The sequence below is a fragment of the Poecile atricapillus genome, chromosome 3 (assembly GCF_030490865.1).
Source record: "Poecile atricapillus isolate bPoeAtr1 chromosome 3, bPoeAtr1.hap1, whole genome shotgun sequence".
NCBI classification, from domain to species: domain Eukaryota; kingdom Metazoa; phylum Chordata; class Aves; order Passeriformes; family Paridae; genus Poecile; species Poecile atricapillus.
The window spans coordinates 69,847,674-69,868,734 of NC_081251.1; the positions used below are offsets into that span (position 1 = coordinate 69,847,674).

At 39.8% G+C, this 21,061-nt stretch overlaps 1 protein-coding gene across 4 annotated transcripts in view; it reads right to left on the reverse strand.

Moving 5' to 3' along the window:
* The window catches only part of RYR2 (ryanodine receptor 2), a 383,162-nt gene extending 372,461 nt beyond the window's left edge, over positions 1-10,701 (reverse strand). For all 4 annotated transcript variants that reach the window (XM_058834705.1, XM_058834704.1, XM_058834703.1 and 1 more), the window contains exon 1: positions 10,446-10,701. In XM_058834705.1, coding sequence (XP_058690688.1) covers positions 10,446-10,493 — 48 coding nt within the window. In that variant the 5' untranslated portion in view covers positions 10,494-10,701. The remainder of the gene's footprint in view (positions 1-10,445) is intronic.
* Positions 10,702-21,061: the final 10,360 nt, after the last annotated feature.

Sequence of the window (21,061 nt, forward strand, 5' to 3'; positions counted from 1 at the left end):
ACCACCGGTTAAGCTCATTCCTTCACTGAATGTGTGTTCTGACCCATGTTAGTTTATTTTGTTAGTAAAACAGAAACTGCATCAAGGCCTTCCTGTGCAAACAGAAGTGCAAATGCCATGCAGAAGAAACAAATGTCCCGCACCAAGTTCAGAAAGTTGAGCACCTCTTACACACCATATTAATTGGATTATTTTACATGATTACAGCCTCAGAAAACTGATACGGTAACTCTCACCTAGAGGTTTTCCTAGCATGGGCAGAAGATACCTTTGTGCAGAAGAACAGAGTGAACAACTCTGTAAGTCAGGCACAGGATGTTTGCAATGAGCTGATTTACAAAGTCTGAGGAACAGCCCCCCAAAACAAACTGGTTTTGAAGGAAAAAATATTGTCACTGATGTTGTTTTATCTTTACAGCCTGTCAAGAGAGAAATAAACTGTAGAACAGAAAGCAGAATAAAAAATAGGCATAAAATAGAAAGTATCTAATTCTGCTTCAGTAACAGATTTCTAGTATAAGGAAGGAAGAAATTCAGAAAATTCAGCTGCAATTGCAGCTGACATACAAATTATGAGATAGAATCTAACTGGAAATTTCAAAAGAGAAAACAGCAATACATTACTTCTGACATAATCAGAATGAAGCGATGCTTGTAACATTTTCAACAGACTGTCAATGTTGCAGCTTGATACACCTTTAAACTACATCCATTTAATTTTCAGTAGATTTAAAGAGGTACTTTTTTGAGAATTCCAAAATCAGAAGGGAGGGAAAAAAATATCAAATCTATTTTCAGTTGCTTGAAGTCAATAAACAAGTATAAACATCTCAGTATTTTAAAATGCAGATATAGTTTTTTGCTGAACTGAGCAACACATCTCACATAGAACAAGATACCTCCATTCACCTTTAGGAACATGAAAATCTAAATCTCACTACCTAATTACTCATTTTTCACCTCCCACTCATGAAAAATGAAAGTGTTTCTTTTTGCATCTAAACTTAAATTACACTTTCTATGCAAAAGTGTTTTTAATTTTTTTTTTTTAGAAAAGGCAACTATGCATCTCAAAAGGATGACAAAGCTCACCTGCAAGTTCTGACATCCCTCCCTCCTACACTCCATCCCTCTCCCTTTCTAGAAAAATTCTGTTGTTCAGTTGAAATTGAAGATTTTGGAGTCTTTCAGTTCAGTAAGATGAATCTTTCCAGAGGTGAAGCACACAAAGGAAAAAGAAAATGCAGACTAATCACACATCAAGACAAATGGTGTTCTGAATACATGTTATAGAAATTCTTGTGAAAACTTCTGACATCTTAGTACCCTTTATGTGACATTTTTAAAACACTTATTTTCTTGTTCTGAGAGAGGGAAAAAAAAGAACAAGATCTTGACCTTGTCCTTTGTCATACCAAGAGTAAAATTAAAAAGAAAAAAATAAATAAGACAGAAAGAAATTCCAAATTTATAAGAACCCCTTAAAAAAAAAAAAAAATCAAACATAACCTTCTATCAGTTTGAATGAATACTTAAATTCACAACTACAGACAACAGCGAGTTCTACCACAGGCTTGTGGTAGTAGGTTGAAGCTGTGCCACACTTAAAATCAGGAAAAGTATCAAACCCAAACTGGAAGAGAAGGATCTCAGTGGCTCTGGCAAGACCAAGGAAAAGTGACAGGGATTAAACAAAGTTTTGGACTCAGATCTTGAAACTCTGAAGAAAAGCAAGCTAAAATGAACCAGAAGATAGGGTACAGAACAAACACAGTACTCTTCTTGTAAAAGTTACTGCTAGCAGATTCCAGAAATGGACTTGGAGGCATAACATTGCAATATTCTGAAGCTATCCAAAAATGTTGTGTTTCTTCTACAGGATTTCAGGAACCTTTTCATATCAAAGAAAATTTACAAGATATTTCTACAAGAGCCCTGGTCAGATCAAAACAAAGACCAGGCCTCCATCGATTCTTCTTCCATCGACATACCACCAGCAAATGCATAATTCATTACATGAGACACATAGAAGTGATTAAAGACTAAATAATAAGGCTGGCATATCTGATCAGGCAGTCAGACCATCATGTAAAGACCTACTGAAAATCATCTTGGGGTATGAATCATTAATTCAGTCAACAATGATTGCATTTGAGTTTTTTGGATTTACCTGTGCAGCTATCACCCTCCTGCAATTACTAAATACTAGACTAGTGGTTTTTCTTTTGCTTTTCTGAAGGACCTACTACATAATTCCAAGAGTACAATAAACCAGGCACACTGCTGATGCAGGCAGCTGAGCCCAGCAAGAGCTGGGTGGAGCTGGCACAGCACAGTAAAACCCCAGTAAACTCGGCATGGCACAGGGTAAACCTTTGCCTTCTGTCTTAGCTGGGGCAGAATAAAAAAACCAAAAACCACATGTAATTAATACAAGCTTTTAAAGTAAGACTAATCCAACTCTTAACCAATTAAGAACTATTAAATTACCTGCAACACTGGAAGAAAGAAAGAAATGGGGATGGGGAGAACCTTACTGAGTATTTCCCTGCATCACATGCTGTGAATTTTTTTACTTTTCTTTTGCATGGAAAAGGGACTATGCAGTCCATCTCCCTGGTTTATTTGTCATAAAGACTGCAAACACACATAATTATCTATGCATTAGCATTGCAAAATCCACTTTATATTAATGGGCAGGAAATAGACAAAAATATGAAGTCACGTGATTGACACATTTTTTTTGCAAATCCCCAGTGTTAGGAGCACACACAATTCTTGTGACCATTGCAGGGCTAGGGATTCTTACCTATCTGTACAGGTATTTAAGTTGCTTCTGTCACCATTGGAACAAAAAGCTTTGTTTACAAAGACAGGTTAAGGACGAAGACCATTTGTCTGTGGAGAGAGGTTTAATGATCTGGCTTGTGCTTAGCATGTTAGTTCTAACTAAATTATTCCATTTTACAACTAGGAAATAAACACACAGAAGGTGATGTTCAAATGTTTATCAGCACGGCTACAGTACTGATACACAATGAGGACCAGTTACCAGTGAATGGATCCCAAGATTCAGAAGTTTACTGAGCCTTATTGCAGATCTATCCAACTGCCTAGGCTTACTCTGAAAACTCTTCATATTCCATTCATTCCTTCACCTAAATTTATATACAAGGAGTTCCGCTTGCCCATCACAGGAATGAAGATGTTCATACACCACGGGAAATTATCTGGCATGTTCAGCAAAGGAGGATACATTCCTCTTTCTCATTTTCCTTTTTCTGAAGCCAAAGAACACATCCCACACAAATCCCAGGTACTTGTTTTTTCCAGCTTTGCCTGGTTTAAAAGGAAAAAATATAGCTGTAAGAGACAGCCATTTCTGGCTTGATTCCATTAATACAACTTCACATTCTGGCAATCCCAGAAAAGCTCACAGACAGCCAATGCAAATTTTGTGTTGCTTCCTTTCATCATTCTTTTGAAGGAAGGATTTAAGCAGAGATATACTTCAAATTCAGAGCACTCACAGCTTTCACAGTAGAATTCCAGAGAGGTTTTCAGAGAGGTAGAGAGATAGGACATGCCAGTGTTTGGCATTTGGTTCTGCCAGCTAATATCCTTCAGATATTATTTCCCAGAGTCAGGTAAAAGACAACCAGGTAATACAGGTCTGTTGTTATACAGCACTACTACTCAATCCTCTGGGAAGCTGTCTCACAAAACTCAATGATCTTGTCACTCCATCTCAGTGACAAAAAAACTTGTCCTGCACTAAGCTGTCATCCACGTCAAAAATTAACTGATCCACGCATCTTACGGAATGATACACTGTTGATTTTTGCCAAAGTCCCTCTGGGAAGTCTACTGAATTGCTAGGAAACCTAATATACTTCACTTTTCTTCAAGCACATGACAGTTATAAGGAAGTCATTCATGACTATGATAACCATCCAAGTATACCACAACACTGAAGGACTGACATCATCTCTTTATTTAAAATTTTATGTAGTTTTAGTGTGAATGCTCTTATGAAAATATTAATATTACTTTAAATCTATTACAGCATTACATTTATAGTGAAATTGCAGCTGTCACATAAGTTAACACAGCTCGTGTTATGACACCTTACCTACCATATCTTTCCCTTTCCTAAAAAAAAGGCATCTAGATAACACTTTGCTTTTATTAAGCAATTCTGAGAAGCTAAGAAAAGCTTCTACTAAATCACATGCCTCAAAAACATTTGTTCCAACCTGTAGTAGCTGAGTAACATCACTGGGCTCGAAGAGCAGCAACACATTTGAAGACTTTAAACCCTTCACCTCACAAGTTGCACCAAACAAAAAGAAAATTTTTTAAAAAGAGAAAGATTTCTTTAATAACTGAATGCGTAACTAGATAATGAATCTCACACTTAATAACAAGGGAATTTTACAGTATAAAACTACATTGCAGTAAAACCACATGGGTGCTCCTGCTAGTCTTTGCTGGGAAACTGGGGTGACCTCTCATGATGGTGCAGGCAGTGCCCTTAAGATGCTCTACTTCTTACAAGGAGAACAAAGAAATACCACAGCTGTGCCTCTGATGGTCACAGGATATCACAGTAAGTTCCATATTGCTGTGGTGGCCTATAAAAAAGGCTTAAACTGTTACCAAAACTAGTTCCTTTAGGCCTTTTCTCAGTTACTCAGATGTATCAGGTAGACTCAAAGGCCCTCCATTTCCAGAGCAGTACAGACAACATGGCCAGACATGGCTTAAGTGTCATACACCTGCAAAACATAGCACAGGTCTTTTGCAGAATACAGACTGGAGACAGAAAATTATGCCAGGCTAGCCTTCTCCCTCCTTTGCTACAGGGAGAAATTCCAGAGTATAAATGTGTCAAACAGACACAGTAAGAAGTTAAAATTCTTTCATTCACCCTGGTAAAATGTGGTCACTTTACATTTCAAATTATTTATGTATTATTACCAAACAAAACAAATTTATGTCACTGAAGTTTTATTAGGAAGTATAGTAATATGTACACTTCTTGACTTTCCTTCTGTCATCCACACAAAGCTTTATTTCAGTCAGATCAGGAAATTTAAGCAAAAGCCTAGGTCTAATTCAGAAAACAAAACCAGAACTAATGCAGATTTTCAACACGAATCAAAAATCAGAAGAAAAATATTTCTGTTGTTTCAGTTTAATTCACATACTTCCTGGGGGTCAGTCCACTGTCAGTATTTCTCCACACAGCTTCCAGTCTTTTACCTTGATTCAGAGAAATACTTTAACAAATCCATATCCCTGCTAAAGAAAGACTGGTTTATTTTTCTTGAGTTAGAATCATCCTGTGCATTTTCCACGCAGTCATGTAAGAGGAAAAACCACCTTTAAAATATGCCTGTAATAATGTAGCACATAAATAGAGAAGTGCAAGTCAGACATAGCTCTCAAGCCCATTCTAAGTCTTGGGTCAGAAATAAGTGGTATTCTCTCTTTTATGGTCTGTCCACATTTTAAGTTCCTACAATGGATTTTCCTCAGGTCTTCACAATTCCAAAAATCAGGATGCATCAAGACATCTTCAGACTCTGAAATGCAGCTCTCTCTCTCAGAATATCAGTCAGCCAACTCACAGGGCTATCAGGAAACTTCCCTGGTGGACCACCTATTAGCTACAGTTTCCCAGCTGCCCTCTCACACATCAAATCCAGACAATTTCCAGATGTAGAACATGGGACAAGACTGTACACGCACTAGACAATTGATTTCATCCACTAGTATAATATCAAAGGTGCTACAAAATGTTTGGCAACCAATTTTGGAATCCAAAATATTATACATAAAAGGTTCACATGCAATCCCCAAAGAAGAAATGGACTGCATGTCCCAACTAAAACCCTTTCACTACAAACAAGCTGTCCAGCTCAATTCCAAAATAGAATTTGAGATCATATTCAGTATCTGTACTGCAGTGCAGTGCCTTAGAGAGGAAGGTACAAATGCTGCAATCTCAGCCACGCCATCCCTCACATGAGCTGTTAAACAGTGGTCTCTTGTACCAGTCCCTGGTGTATCTTTAAAAGCCACATACTGACAAGTACAAGAAACACTTTTTAAAATAAACAAAGGATATACAAAGTGGGTTTCAGCATTCTTTCATTCTAAAATTGCTTCTAATAGCCAGTATTGCTTTTGAGAATTTTCTTCGGTGCATTCTGGCAAACCTATGTTTGATGACTGCAGTTACCAGAATCTCACATATTCTGATAAATCCCTTTAAAAGATAAGCAGCACATGAAAAGCATTGAGGGATTTAAAAAAAAAAAAAAAGAAAAAAAAAAAGAAAAAAACAACTTTTCTGTTTCACTGAGAGATTCACTTAATTCTTCTACTGTTTAGTTACTTATCTTACAATAATCTCCAGGTCTGGCTTCTTCTGATTCCTTTTGTGTCCCCTAATTCCGCAGGATGGCAGGTAAGGATACGACTTTTAGTCAGATTTAAAGTGACACTCATTGGCTAAATGCTGCCATAATGAGGAATATCTGGAATAGAACAGACTCTGAAATCACAGAATTGCTGTCCTAGAAATGGGAACACACAACATTCTTCATTTCAAACTTCTCTGCCATAAACTTCATTCTTTTATCATCTCAGGTATAAAAACTGAGTAAATAAAATCTTTTGCATGTCAAACATGAATCCTAAGTAATGTTTAAATTTATTTCAAACTGCTCTCCCAGTGTTGCAAAGCACACTTATGCTTTCCACTGGCATTCACACTCTGAACCATTAAACCCATGTAGAAAATAAAGCAGCACAGAACACATTCACAGAAGCAAGAGGTTCTTCTTTACTGCAAGCTAATTAAAAAAAATTTAAAAAGACATTAGAAGAGAGTGCAACATGAAACATTAGCATTCAAACCTTAAAAAAAAAAAAAAACAAGAAAAAAAAGAAAAAAAAAGATGGTCCTGGGGAACATGTGCAGCTCACGCTGATTATGCCTCTGATTCCTCACAGGCACGGTAGTCATCACTGTCTCAGAAGACAGTGAAAAAAACCATAACCCTGACAGCCCTACTTCAGTGTGTCCTGTTGGTGTCTCCTACCATAAACAGCTAAAAGCAGACCTGCCTCTAATTTAAGAAACTCCACAACTCCAGAAAACCGTACACAGCGGCATAAGGAACATCACAAGATCAAATAGCTGAATTACACATTTCTCATCACTTTTAGGTACATATTGCTCCTGAAAGTCAGGAAACCTTTAAAAAATATAAGGGACATATATAGGCAATATATTTTTGAAACCTTGCAATTGGTTTTTATCCTCTCAGCAGCTTGCCACCCCACTTCTTGCAAAGGCCTTCCCGTATGGGGGTTCTGTGTCACAAAAAACAGTCCTTGTGCATGCATATTAAGGAAAAAGCCTATGCAGTTAGGGGAAAATATTCTCTGTTTACTCCTGGAACTTGGAATTATTTTCACTCTAATCAAATTACACAGCATAATAAAAATAAAAACAAACAAATAAAATACAGGCAATTTCCGTATCAACGATGCATGTTTTAGACTCTTAACTGTAAAGACTAAACAGTGAAGTCTATTATGCACATACCCTTGATCTTTTTAGCATTAAAAAACACCCCAAAGTCCTCTACAGGGAAGAGGTCTTCCCTGGACACACAACTAACAAACACACAGCAGGATACTTGTTCCCCTTCACCTCTCCTGCACACTACATGTTAATTCCATGGGAGAAGTCAGGAGAATGAATGTCCAAGCCTAAAAATGGTCACACACAATAAAAGGTCATCTCCACCTGGAGCATTCAAAATCCCTGTTTCCAGAGATGCAAGTAATTCACAGGACTACAGAAGAGTTGCTTGAGGAGAACTGAACAGCACAGAGGTGAGCTCCAGTCTGTCCAAAGTTGACCCAAACAAAGTAAACTCTGATGCTTCCAGAAATACAGGGCATTACAGGTTGTGTTCACGTCTCAGAAGTGATGTATCAAAGTCAAATCATTCCCAAAAAACCAGAAATCCATCCTAGCAGCAGAATACCAGGTGGAAAAAAAAAAAAAAAAAAAGAAAAAAAAAAAAGAAAAAAAAAAAGAGCAAGAGGAATCACTGATACAGAAAAGTGTGAAGAGGAGAAAAAAATCGAAATTTCCAGTCAACACGTGGCAAAAATACAAACTCAATTTAGTAGCTTAATGCAAATAAAGGGCATTTTTAATTGAAAAAAATCTCACATACAATTTTCAACATTAAAAAAAGTAGTGTTACATTCCAGGGTAAACTCTAATGATTTTAGGAAGTTTATTAGGTCCTACCAAAGAAGAAAATATGAAGAGTACTGTTTACATGTAGTAGGCCTACAGATGCCACCCTGAAAGTACTCAAAGGACAGAATGCTTTTTGCTTCCATACAGTGTTCTTTGAAAAGTTCTCGTTTATCTACAAAACATTTATGAATCCATCTGTCCCTAATTAGTATTTTAAAAATAAATAAATAAAAAGAAAAACTGCAGTAATTACCAGGGTAATATCAAATTTCCAGTGCTTTCTACCAGTGGCATTCAGAAAGTTACACACATCTAATAGCTTTAGAGACCACTAATCCAAGCTTTCTAACAATAGAGAGGTGGAAGACTACATGAAAAAAATGCCTGAAAGCACTGACTTCTCCAAGTAATGCTCGTAACTTGGACAAAGTGGAAGAAGAGTAAAAATCACTGCTTACATACCACTACAGATTATAGACTCAAAACTTCCCATGAAACGGGTTCCTCAGGCCTTTTTGATTAAGCTACACGACAAGCCTCCCCAAAGCCTCAGTTTATCATATTCAAGGTCATTTTACCACTGGTGCAACATTCTAAACATTTTTAAGTATTATCTAAGACCGGGTTTGCCAAATCTGTATTAAGCCTGACACACATTATCAGGAGTACTGTTTTACATAACATGCTGCTGCTGTCAGGTGCTGGAGTTTAATGTTACTGTAGATGTGCTGAGCTGTATTAGCATGCTCAATGCTTCTCCTTCCCTATTAAGCATTCAGATAACATGAACTAAGCTTAGCACTCAAGCCTGCAGTAAGGCTGTCACTGTACAAGTCTTCCAAAAATCTCTGCCAGTGAGAAGTACTAACAAAAAAGATTCTCATAAATTGAGATGACTAATGATCTTTCACAGAAGTATTTTTTTCTGTTTTGTCTTTAGGTGTTAGGCAGCACTACAATACAAGTCACATAATCCTGACAGGAAAAAAAAGTTGCCGATCTTCATGCCAATGTTGCATAACAGCTGTATTTTTTGTAAAAGCGGATTTTCCAAGAATCCTCAAACAAACAACAAAAAAAATAGTATTAAGGCATACATCTACTATTGCATGGTTTCTGACAGAAATAGAAGACAACTGAGAGCCAGGATTCTCAATGCTGCAAACAGCATCTGAATATGTTTCGCATACACTATGCTGCTCTCTTTCCACCCCGCTTTAGATGCATTTTCTTAGAAGCCATTGAACGTGAACGATTTCTAAATCAGACTGTACTACATAAAAGAGAAGTTAAGCTTTATCCTAGTCTCAGTGTTTCCAGCTCTACTTAACAAATGTCTCAGCAATTTTTCCCCAAACTGTGGCATGGTTTGTACACACCACCATTCTAGATGCAGATGACTATCTGCAAAACTTGCTAGGATTGTGCATATCAACGGCACTTGGGAGACGAAAAGATAAATAAAAGCACTGCTTGAACAAATATAATACAGTTAAGCATTAGATGCAGCGGTCCCGATGTATTAATTAAACAGAAGGAAGAAGCGCTCTAGCGCCTTAACATGCTCTGGACCGAAGTAACGAAAGGATGCGCACGCCAGAAAAAGCCGTAGTAGTCTGTGCCCAGCGAGGAGAACGCCTGCAAGTTAGCAGGAATCTCCGTGGGGAGGGGACAGGGTGAGAGAGGTGCTTTTTTTTCTCCCCGAGCCTATTTTTGCGAAGGGAGTGTGACTGCAGCTTTCGCACTAGGGACGGCCGCTCGGTTAGTCTCTGCAGTAGGCGCACACATCGCGGCCGGGAAGGCAGCGCGGAGAGGAGCTGCTGGGGAGGTGCTGCTGGAGAGGAGCTGCTGGGGAGGTGCTGCTGGAGAGGAGCTGCTGGGGAGGTGCCGCTCGCCCCCGCCCGCCTGCCCGGGCTGCCCCCAGCCGCCCCTCCCGCTCATCCCAGCGGAGCGGGCCGCCCATCGCCCCCCGCCCGGCCCCGGGCCGCACTCTGCCAGGTGGAGAGGGACGGGGCCGGGGCTCCGGAGCCCGCTCCGAGCTGCCCCCGCCCGGCTCCCACCCCGGCCGCTCCGGGCGTCGCCCCCGCAGCCCCCGGCCCGTCCCGCCGCCCCGCCACGGCGCGGAGGTGAGGGAGGCAAGCGCGGCGCTTACAGTTCGCAGGAACTGGATCTCGTCCTCGCCCTCGCCCCCCTCGGCCATGGCTCCCCCTTGTCTCTCCTTCTGCCGGGCGCTGCTGCCGGTGCCCGGGCGGACGGTGGCAGTAGGTTCGCGGCCGCGCCGCACCGGGCCGGGGCAAGTGCGAGGGCGGCGGAGCCGGCGTCCCCAGCCCGGCCCCGGCTGCGAGCGGGGTGCGGGTGCCTGAGCGCCTGCAGCAGGTTGACAGCGCTGCCCGGCTGGCTGTGCCTGCCGCGGGGAGGGGGATGCGATTAACCGGGGGAGGAGGGGAGGCGGAGCTCCCGGCCCCCCCGCCGCTGCAGGTGATCCGCAGCCCGCTCCCTCCGCACTCCAAAGGCGCCGCCCAGCGCCCCTTGCCGGAGCTCCGCGGAGAGGCGGCTGCTGCCCGGCCCGCCTCGGCTCGCCTCGGCTCGGCCCAGCCCAGCTCGGTTCGGCTCAGCCCGGCTCGGCTCGGCTCGGCCCGGCCCGGCTCGGCTCGGCTCCGCTCCGCTCCGCCCGGCTCGGTTCGGCTCGGCTCGGCTCGGCTCGGCCCGGCTCGGCTCAGCCCGGCTCGGCCCAGCTCGGCCCGGCCCGGCTCGGCTCCGCTCCGCCCGGCTCTGCTCCGTCCGGCTCGGTTCGGCTCGGCTCGGCTCCGCCCGGCTCGGCTGGGCTCGGCCCGGCTCGGCTCGGCCCGGCCCGGCTCGGCTCCGCTCCGCTCCGCTCCGCTCCGCCCGGCTCGGCTCTGCTCCGCCCGGCTCGGCTCGGCTCGGCCCGGCCCGGCTCGGGGCCGCGCCCGGGGCCCTGCCCGACCCGCCCGGGGCCCTGCCTGACCCGCCGCTGCGTCCGCTCCTGCGGGAGGCTCCGGGAAGGCCGGGCGGGCGGTGCCTGCCTGGGCACGGCTGTCCCGCAGGAGTTAGGCGTGATGTGCTGCATTGAGAGGTGCCTCAGGAGAAGGAGAATTAAACGGCTCTGAGCCGGTCATTTGGTCAGCCGACCGTACTGTCGGGGGGAAGAGATGGAAGGTGCAACATGGCTTCGCCCGGTGTTTTACTTGAACCATCGTGTGAGTTTAACCCGGGGTGAATCTTAGTGAGGCTTTAAAATACCATTTCCTTGAAGGATAGCTACCATGCTTTCTCCATAGGGTGAAGTCAAGGGTTGCCACGGAATAGCTCATCTTTCATGAGCATTCCTGCAGATCGTACCTTCACAATTTCACCTATGTCCATTAGGGAGGATGCTTGGCCTCCAAAGAGAAGTGAGGCAAGCCAGAGTGCCACCAGACTCCTAACAGCAGCAGCACTCTGAAACAAGAGTATGGCAGAGAGCCTCTGTTCATGCAATGCAATGGTCCTGAGGGGAACATAACAGGGTATCTCAGGTAAGCGTAAAATTAAAACTGGATCATTGACAGAGTGAAATATGTGCGAGATGTGTAACTGCAGAAGGCTTCTGAGGGACCAAAACTGGTAAACATAATGAAATCACTATTTTGGTACACAGACTGTATGGCTACCATAGCAAAATACGTGGAAAGTGTTTCTAGAGCAGCTCTACCCATAATCTGTAACTTTATGCTCAAGGACATAATGAAAAAGTGTGGCACTGTGAGATTTTATCATCACTTCCAGCAGTGGAAAACCTGTTTGTTTGACAGATTGGAAGCTGCAAGAGCAGTCATGACCCATAAGACCTCTAGAGCAAGCAATGTATGAGTGTTTAACACAGAGGTTCTGAAGATGAACTCCAGAGTTATGACAACTTAAGCATTTCCTCTGTAATTTCCAGGTTTCAGTTACTACTGACTTCAAGTGACTTTTACCTCTCAAGCTTACTACTGACTGAAAATGGTTTTTTTCCTAAGAATGATGAAATAAAGACTTTTGATAGTGTTCATTCATATTTCATTCAAACCTCTTAAGTATCTTTTCTTCAAATTATTTAGACTGAAAGATATTTATTGAAATAGATCCCAATTATGAAGAAAATTCTTGAATTTAGATAAGTTTAAAAAATTAGGTTTCACCAAAAGGCACTGAACAAATAACTTTTATCATACTATCCCATCCCTTTCTCCTGCTTAGCACACAAGTCAGTTCCAGCACATCTATCTGGGAATGTGTTTCATATGGTTGTAAATCTCAGTCCACCTGATCCAGGGTCTGGATCGTAGAACATCAAGGGTACTTTCCATGAGACTATGAAGATGAGTATCAGATTAGATGCCTTTTTTGTTTGCTGCATGAAAAACAAGGATATTACAGAGAAAGGAAAGAAGAAAAAAAAAAAAACACCTATATATAGTTCACTAAAACATCAGTGCCTGAAACATTTTGTACAGTTTTCAGTACATTATGACATCATGGAAGTCGTTCCAAGAACAGTGGAACTGATCAAACCTGGTTTCTTAAAATTTGGAGCTCATAATTAGATTCCTTGGTGTTTATGAAGAAAAAAACTCCAGCTGAAGCTTTCTCCATGCTAGGGCAGTAATATTCCTCTAACACACAGCTTTGTTGATGTCTAATATGAGTGAAATGTATAAGCTGCAGTTGTTCAGACACCAAAGAGTGTTATCTGCTATCTTCTTTACCTGTGCATCTGTTCTAATGAAATGGCTAGGAGCATGTATGATACTATTAACCTTCTGTTAAATTGTTGGAATTTTCCACTTAGTTCAAAAAATATTATGCAGTAACAGAGACACATGCACCACATCTGGCCACATCAGATAAAGTGCTTAGGAAGCAAAGTTAAAAAGTAGTAAATATTCTTCCAGAAACTTTCTGAACAGGGTGATAAAGGCCTAATGTAGATGGAAAGTTCTTGTTAAATGATTCATCAAGGACAAACATTCATATGTGCAGTACACATAGAATATTATATGTACACATGTGCAAAACATGTATTAAATATAGTTCCAGCATTTTAGCTGATGTGAGGTTTTAATCAGCAGTTATGGTTAACTGCACTGAATAATTGAAAGCAACTGATTGGTTAAAACAATGGAAAATAATGGTTAAAAATGGAAATAACATGATTCTTTCTATCATAATAACGTAAAATTCACAGAATTATTTATTGGATGAACTAGTGAGAAAAGTAAAAGAATAAACATCCTCCATGGCTGATATTTACAGGTGGAATTCAGAAGAATTGCATATTTTGTGTCGCTGTGGAAGAAGAGGGCTCCCTGTTCCAGGACTGCCAGCCCCAGGGTTTAAGATGCCAGTCAACCCCATAGCAATTCACTTTGTGTTCCCCACTGTTATTTTATCATTTTCAATCTTTATTACATCTCATCGTGCCCACTGTTTTCCACAAGTCTGAAGATTTTTATCACCGACAACTGTCCTTTCCATAGAAAAAAATGTACAAAAAGGTTTCTACGTTGCCAAAACAATTCTGTACAGTTTGTGAATTTAAAGGTTCTAACACAACGTCTGAAGCTTAACAAAAAGCTTTCACAAGAAAACTGTCATTCTCTTCCAGCTCTGGTTTATGTTTTATTAGCCATCTAGTTGTATTTTTGACATGTATGTACTATGTCTATTTCATTTTCACCTGATCTAGAGTCAGCCTGTCAAATTTTTGGTCCAGTTCTTCCGCTTAATACGACCTGCTACTTACTGAAGACCTTTTGTGGTCCTGTTCTTGTTTTATGTTCTTCTTAAAATCTCACTTGAAATCTGCCCATGTCCTTGCCTGTTTGTAATTGTCACTACGACAAATATTTACGCATTTTGCGTTTGCACAGCAAGGGCTTCTTGCTCCTGCAAGCCTAGATTATCAAGGCAGCAGTGCTGTGAAGATCCATAATATGCCCTCAGCAATTTTCACAGAAAAACCCAGGGTTTTTTGTGTGATGCAGAGGCAGTACAGCAGCACCAGTGTGACAGCGCTTCTGAGGTATCGCAGCAGGCTTTGGAACATAAATTGACGCTATTATAAGGATTTTAGCACTTTCATAAATTTTAATCACCTAAATTAAGTATTAGAAGATTCATAGGTAATTTCGTGTGCACACACTCAAAGTAATATTCTATGTGAAACAAACAATGTTTGCTGTTTATAATAATAAGAAGTATTGTGATCATTCAGTATTCAGTAACATGAAGCGAACTCCCAGGTGCTCCTTTGTTTTTTACAGCAGCATATACTACCACACTATTTTTTCTCCTTGGAAGCACTGAGTAAGATAATGCCAATAGGAATTAAACAGGGCAGATACTATCCTTTCTTCCTGCCGCTGCTCTTTCTTACAGCATGTCAGACTTTTCAGCCAAATATCAATCTTGCAAACATGTTATTCCAAATGCTGTAAAACTAGAAAGATTGCATCTCCTATCGCATGTCATAAATCAACACCCTGTGGTCAATGAAACCGAGTCAATGTAAAATCTATGCTGGTTTAGGTCCCAAATGTGATTTGGAAAGAAGAAAATTAGTAGACCAAATTCCACATAGAATGTAAAAAGTTTTATTGCAGATTAGCAGAGTTTAAGTGAGAGTAATTATGTCTAAAACCATGTACTTACATGCTTGTCATGGGCACCCTGGAGTTCAATAATATACTGCATTTTCTTCAATTACTGTTTATCCTGAACAAATAAAATATAGTATAAGAGTTAATAACATGTCTGTCATTAGGTACATGTTTTGTACTCCACATATAGCCTGTATGCAAGAATTTACACAGGGATACAGTGTTATAATAAAATTTAGACAGTCAAGCTTTTACTTTTATATAAACTTCTGTTCTTCAGGCTCATGTCTGTGTAGTCTGGAACACGGCTGTGCCAAAGTCTGGAAATGACACTTCTCACCTAAGAGCAAGAAACCATCACTGTCTGAAACTTCCTTCCTGACAAAGCTCAAAGCTTTTCATTTCTCTTTTCATTATTTGATGGGGGGGGTTGGGGGGGGGGGTTGGATTATTAACATGAAGTAGGAGCTGTAGATCTTGTGGTTTATATTTTGGGGGAAAATAGTTGGCTTGTGTTTTCATGTTCCTGCAGCCTTTGAGTTTTTATTGTTCTTCTAATCTTTTTCTAATGTACTCTCTGACAAAATCACTGGAAGCTGTGGGGAAGCACAAACCCAGAAGAAATGTTTTTTTGAAGGTGGTGTTTTTTTCCCTTTTGGTTATTTTGGGGGGCAATAATATATTAAGTTTCTAAATAATGTTGGTTTACATTAAAAGAGCGCATTAAATAGCATCCTTACCATAGAATTTCCTGGTTTTCTCAGTCTTGTAACAGGTTATGTCATTATGTAACTATTTACATGTACTGTACGACTATAATGTATATAAAGATATATCCATCTCCCACTTTTATGGATACATGGAGATATTTCTGGTGCCTTCTTCAGCTTGCATTCTTCAACTGAAATACCATCAGTTTTTAACCAGTGAAAAGGAGTCAATAGGAAGGTAATTCTAATTTTGTTAATAATTTATGTTAACCATATGTCAGTCTGAAAAATCAATGCTTTTGCAAATAGTTGGAGAAATCAGCTCTTCAAGGTTTTTCAAAATCTTTTAAAGTAAGATTCTAGATACTCCATGTTCCTGATTTATTCTGAATGAGTTAATATCTGAGGACTTAAATTGCTCCCTGGAACAAAGACAGGGAAAGCCTTCCTTATTAATATGCAGCAATCCACTGCTGTATAATTGTATATATATATATATATACTGTATAATTTTCCAATAAACTTATAAAACCAGAAAAATTTCATCCCCTGTCCTTACCATGACAATCTTTGCCGTGAAGTTCAGTTCTGTAACTTGAGTAATGTGAATAATTTATAAGAGATTTGTCTACATTAAAAAAAAAAAAATGCAGCCTTTTTTGAGAAGGCATAATCACTTTCATTTTTTTAAAAAAAATGAAATTTCAGCAGTACAGCAGAGTTGCATTTTTTCTAAAGAAATAAAGAATATTTTTTCCTTGGCTGCTGAGACAACCAATTGTAGGTGGGGGAAGGATGAAGGTAGACAGCACAAACACTAGGAACAACATGAAATTTCTGCTAGGATGCATTACAGGTTACTAGCTACCTGTCTGATGCATTAATCAGATACTAGCTACCAAAGGTCAAAGTTTTTGGCAGGTTCTGGAGAAGCAACTAATTGTTTTGTCTCTAGAGACAATAAAAAGAATATTTTTCCATGGGGAAATATTTACATTACTTAAAATGCTCATAAATTAGTGATAAAAGAATTTTATAATGCAAAACTCAGTTAGATTGACCATTCTTCAACAAGGTATCCTTTATGCCAACAGGTGAAATGTATTTTTCTCATAAATATTATGTGAGGTGATGATGTGGTAGCCTGGAGAAGCTGCCAGGATAAAAGGGGGGTAAAAGGAAACAAAGAAAAGAAAGGGAAAACTTTCAAGGTCTTCCAGTCATAAATACTGAACTTGTGTCTGTCTTTATAGTACACTTCTCCAACTGTATCATAACATAATGCCCAAGATTTGAATATTCACACAAGACACAAAACCATCCAGCACTTAAAACTAGAACTGGTCATAATGCAAACATCTTATTTGAGTTGTGATTATGACAAGTGCAGGACTACAACTGTTACTAGGCAAACTGTTCACTGTGAACAAATGATTGGAATCACAGAATATACTGAGTTGGAAGGATCATCCAAGTCCAACTCCTGGCCCTGCACAGGACACCCCAAGAGTCACACCCTGTGCCTTTGTCCAAACACTGCTTGAACTCTGTCAGGCTGATGCTATGACCACTTCCCTGGGGAGCCTGCTACAGCGCCCAACCACCCTCTGGGTGAAGAACCCAATTTAGCTATTTTTTTGAGTCAAAAATTGTGTGCTAAGGCATTCCCTAATATATTTGTTATTCAGCATTGTTAACAAAATATAGGGCCATAATTTCCAGGGGTGTACACTTGGGTTTTGCCTTAGAATACTTCTCACAGCTTCTGTGATGTCTGTGGTGTCACATAAGTGACAGAATATTGTTTCTGCTGCCTCACTGTGTGACAGAGTCAGAAGGATAAGCATTACATACCGTACGTAAGCACAAATAACCCTGTGCACATGCCACTGCAGATAACTGAGGAAGAAAATAGATGTTCCCCACATACTCCTCAGAAAAATCTGTAACAAGGGTACTTTTTCCCACCATTATTTCACAGGTCAGCATAAACACAGGCCCAAAGTTTTCGCAGTTAATGACTGATTTCTTGAATATAGGATAATTACACAGGTTAAATAATTTGTTTTCCTTTATAATTATTATGAGTTTATGCCAACCTTCCTCTAAGTTATTTTAGTGTACTCTACATGAGCTATTCTGCCTGGAAAGGCATGCATGAGCTATAATTTCCTTTTGACATGAAAAGCCACAAATCTAAACATCATTGCACTATTGCAGAGGAAAAAATGTTTGGCTCTTAACTCAAGATTAGTCTCTGTAGCCATTAAGAAGTGAAAGCTCCATGGAGGTAACAGAACCAAAACCACTGAGATTACATTCCAGTCACAACAAGCACTTAACTGTTGTAGATAAGGTATCTGGGAAATGATATATAGTAAATAACTGACATTCACTTGTCCGTTTCACTAATATGAGAGAAAATGGTCATTAACACAATTGTAAAGTAGAAGGAAATAGATTAGTTTATTGAAAAACAATAGTTATTATAAAGGAGTAGCAGAATTCCTGAATTGGAGTCTTATATCACACTGCAGGAATATATTAAGACATTAGCAGTACTTACGGCGCTCTTGCTAGAGCACAAAACCTGTATTTGCTATGGTTCAGTTACTTCTATAATTAAAAAGAAAACTGTTTTCTGAAGTGAGGAAACTATCTTACATAAATATTTAGTATAGGTACCCTAGTATCGCATCCCACAGCACTAATGAAATTCCTCATCTCTAGAAACTGGAAACACCATCTGTTTGTGACTGTTCACTGAGCAAAATAATGCATCTAAAAAAATCTAAATAAAAATGTATAGAATATAATGTGCTGAATTCTGAAAAGGAAGGATTTGGGGGTTTATGTTGTTATTTTAAAGACAGATACAGTTTGCTATGCTGAACTGGACCTAAAATCTGTGAGAGCTATTTTCTAGTCAGCTTCTGTGGCAAGCAAGGAACTGATGCAAATGGAAACTGTCTAGTTCTTCCCTCATTTTCTGTCACAAATTTTTGTTCTTGGTTGAATATCTGTTTCATAATCTTTTGTAAAGTTGCTTTTTTAATGAGTTTTCCTATTGTGTACAAAATTCTAAGTAAATCTTGCCTAAAACACAACTACTCTTGTTGGGTCCAAAAATACACGAATCATTGACTGTTTCAAAAATATTTTCTACCTCTTGACTGGATTATTTTGTACCATCACTAAAATCTTAGATGTGACTATTCGGTATTTGGTAGAACTGCTCACATAATTTTCAGGAATACTACTTCCATCCAGACTTTATTCTTCCTGCTCAGTTCTCCCTCCCAGTTTCATGGATTCTGCTGTACTTCTTGTAGCTCAGATTCCATAGGGAAAGTTCCATTACATTTCCCAGAACATGGCATTTTAAAAAACAACTCTATCATCTTTGTCAGTTGCATGGGTATCTCACCAAGCGACCCATGAAAACAAGCTGAACTGTTTCCTTTTTGCATCATCTCAAATTCTTAACTAAGGTGCTTCTGCTCTCCAGACACCAGAGAGTAATTTTGTAGTCACTGAAAGACAATATTAGGTATTTTCCATCTTTATTATTGATTTTCTCTCTTTGATCTCAATAGTATGTAATATTAATCAATATTATAATATCAGTCATAGAACTGTAATATCTTTCTTTTCACTCCTTTTAGTGCATAGCTCTTTTTAAATAAACACTGTGCAGCCTGTTAAGTATGTTTATTTGACACTGCATTGTGTGCCTTATGATACAGCAAAATAATCACCTAAAAACTGTATCCATGAAGTAACGATTGAAAAGTGGTGTTAGTGAGTCACTCTGAGCAGTAAGATTTTACTTCATTAAAAGCAAGAGAATCACTCTTACTCCACTTAGATGATCCACCTAAGATCATCTTCTCTTTGAGGTTACTGAGGCCATTTCAATAGCTTTGGAGATTTTATAACTCTAGTTCAGCTGGGCTAAGCTCCTGGTAATCACAGTGTGAAAAGGGCAGCTCAGGGCAGGATGATTTGGTCTGAGTAAAGCGAATGTTCTCACACCAAGGGATGACTGAAGCATCATCCAGTTCCAACATTTCTAACAGGCCAGCATATCCCTCAGCAAGGAAGGGAAACTGTACTGCAGTGTCACCCACCTAGAAATTAGAGAAATCCATAAATATACAGATATTTATAAACCATATGTAAATAAATTTCCATGCATCATTTCAAGGCAGACACGATTTCAGTTGAAAAACGCAGCTTTACATTAAAGCAGAACCCCCAGGCTTTTCTGCATATCGTAAATGGGGATTTTAATTGTCCAATTAACATTTTCTCTTTTAGCAATACATCATGATTTCCAGCATTAACAGCAGCAGTGCAGCTCAGGTTTCTCTGACAACTGCCTAATCTGTGTATTGCATGTTTTTTAAAGGCTTGGTTCCATGCTTGCCTCTTAGATTATATAGTCACCAGCAAAAAAGTGGGTGTAAAGCTCTCCCACAACAGACTGATAACATTTTACATACACATTATCCAGATGTATATCACTACAAAGCAGCAGAGAATAAGGATTTTATGTTTTGGAACAATATTGGTAGATTTTGAGCTTACTGTTACAGGAAACTATTAGAAGGAGCTCATAAACAATTAACAATGGGACACTCATGTTTCTGCTGATTTAGCAGAAGGCAACAATTTGCTGGTGATTCACTGCTTGTCTCCTAACCAAAACACATAATTTGCTAATCCATTTCAGTCCCTGCCTAGTGATCCTAAAGGATAATGTTAACATTCTTCACCTGTCTCAGCACACAGAATAGGTATAATGAGACCATACATATATACACAGATAAGACTGTAGGTATACCCATCAGCATTAAGTGAGAATGGAGCTCTCAGAGTAAATAAAGCAGCACCAACTGCGACATCCATTCTGAATTAGATTTTAAGAGTGACAGAGCTAAGACTGCTTTTCTCCTGCTGCAGAAATGTGCTTTTATTACTGGTCAAGGAGACAGGCTTCTGTTTCAGCCATGTAGCAGATCTTTCCTACTGACAGCTGAACTTATTTTAATTAAACCTGAGTAAGACCATAAGGGAGGGAAGTGTTTTAACAATTTTTGTCCAAATCAAGTGATACTAGCTTAAGGATCAGTATTTTCTGCAGTAATGTTGCTACTGCTTACAGTCCCTCCACCCCACCTTGTGTGATCAGTAGCTGGTTTTTGGGTTCTTCAGCTGTATTTTGATGTCATTGCATACAGGGAAAAGAACTGTGACTTTTGCACTTTGGATCTGCTCTCAGAGTTCATAAATATAATTTTTCACAGATAAGATAAAACATTCAAACGAAACATTAGTCCTGGCCAAGGAAAAAGGAGGGCTTAATGAGTCTTGACATAAAGTTTTGTCATTCAAATAGTCACATTGATAGTTCC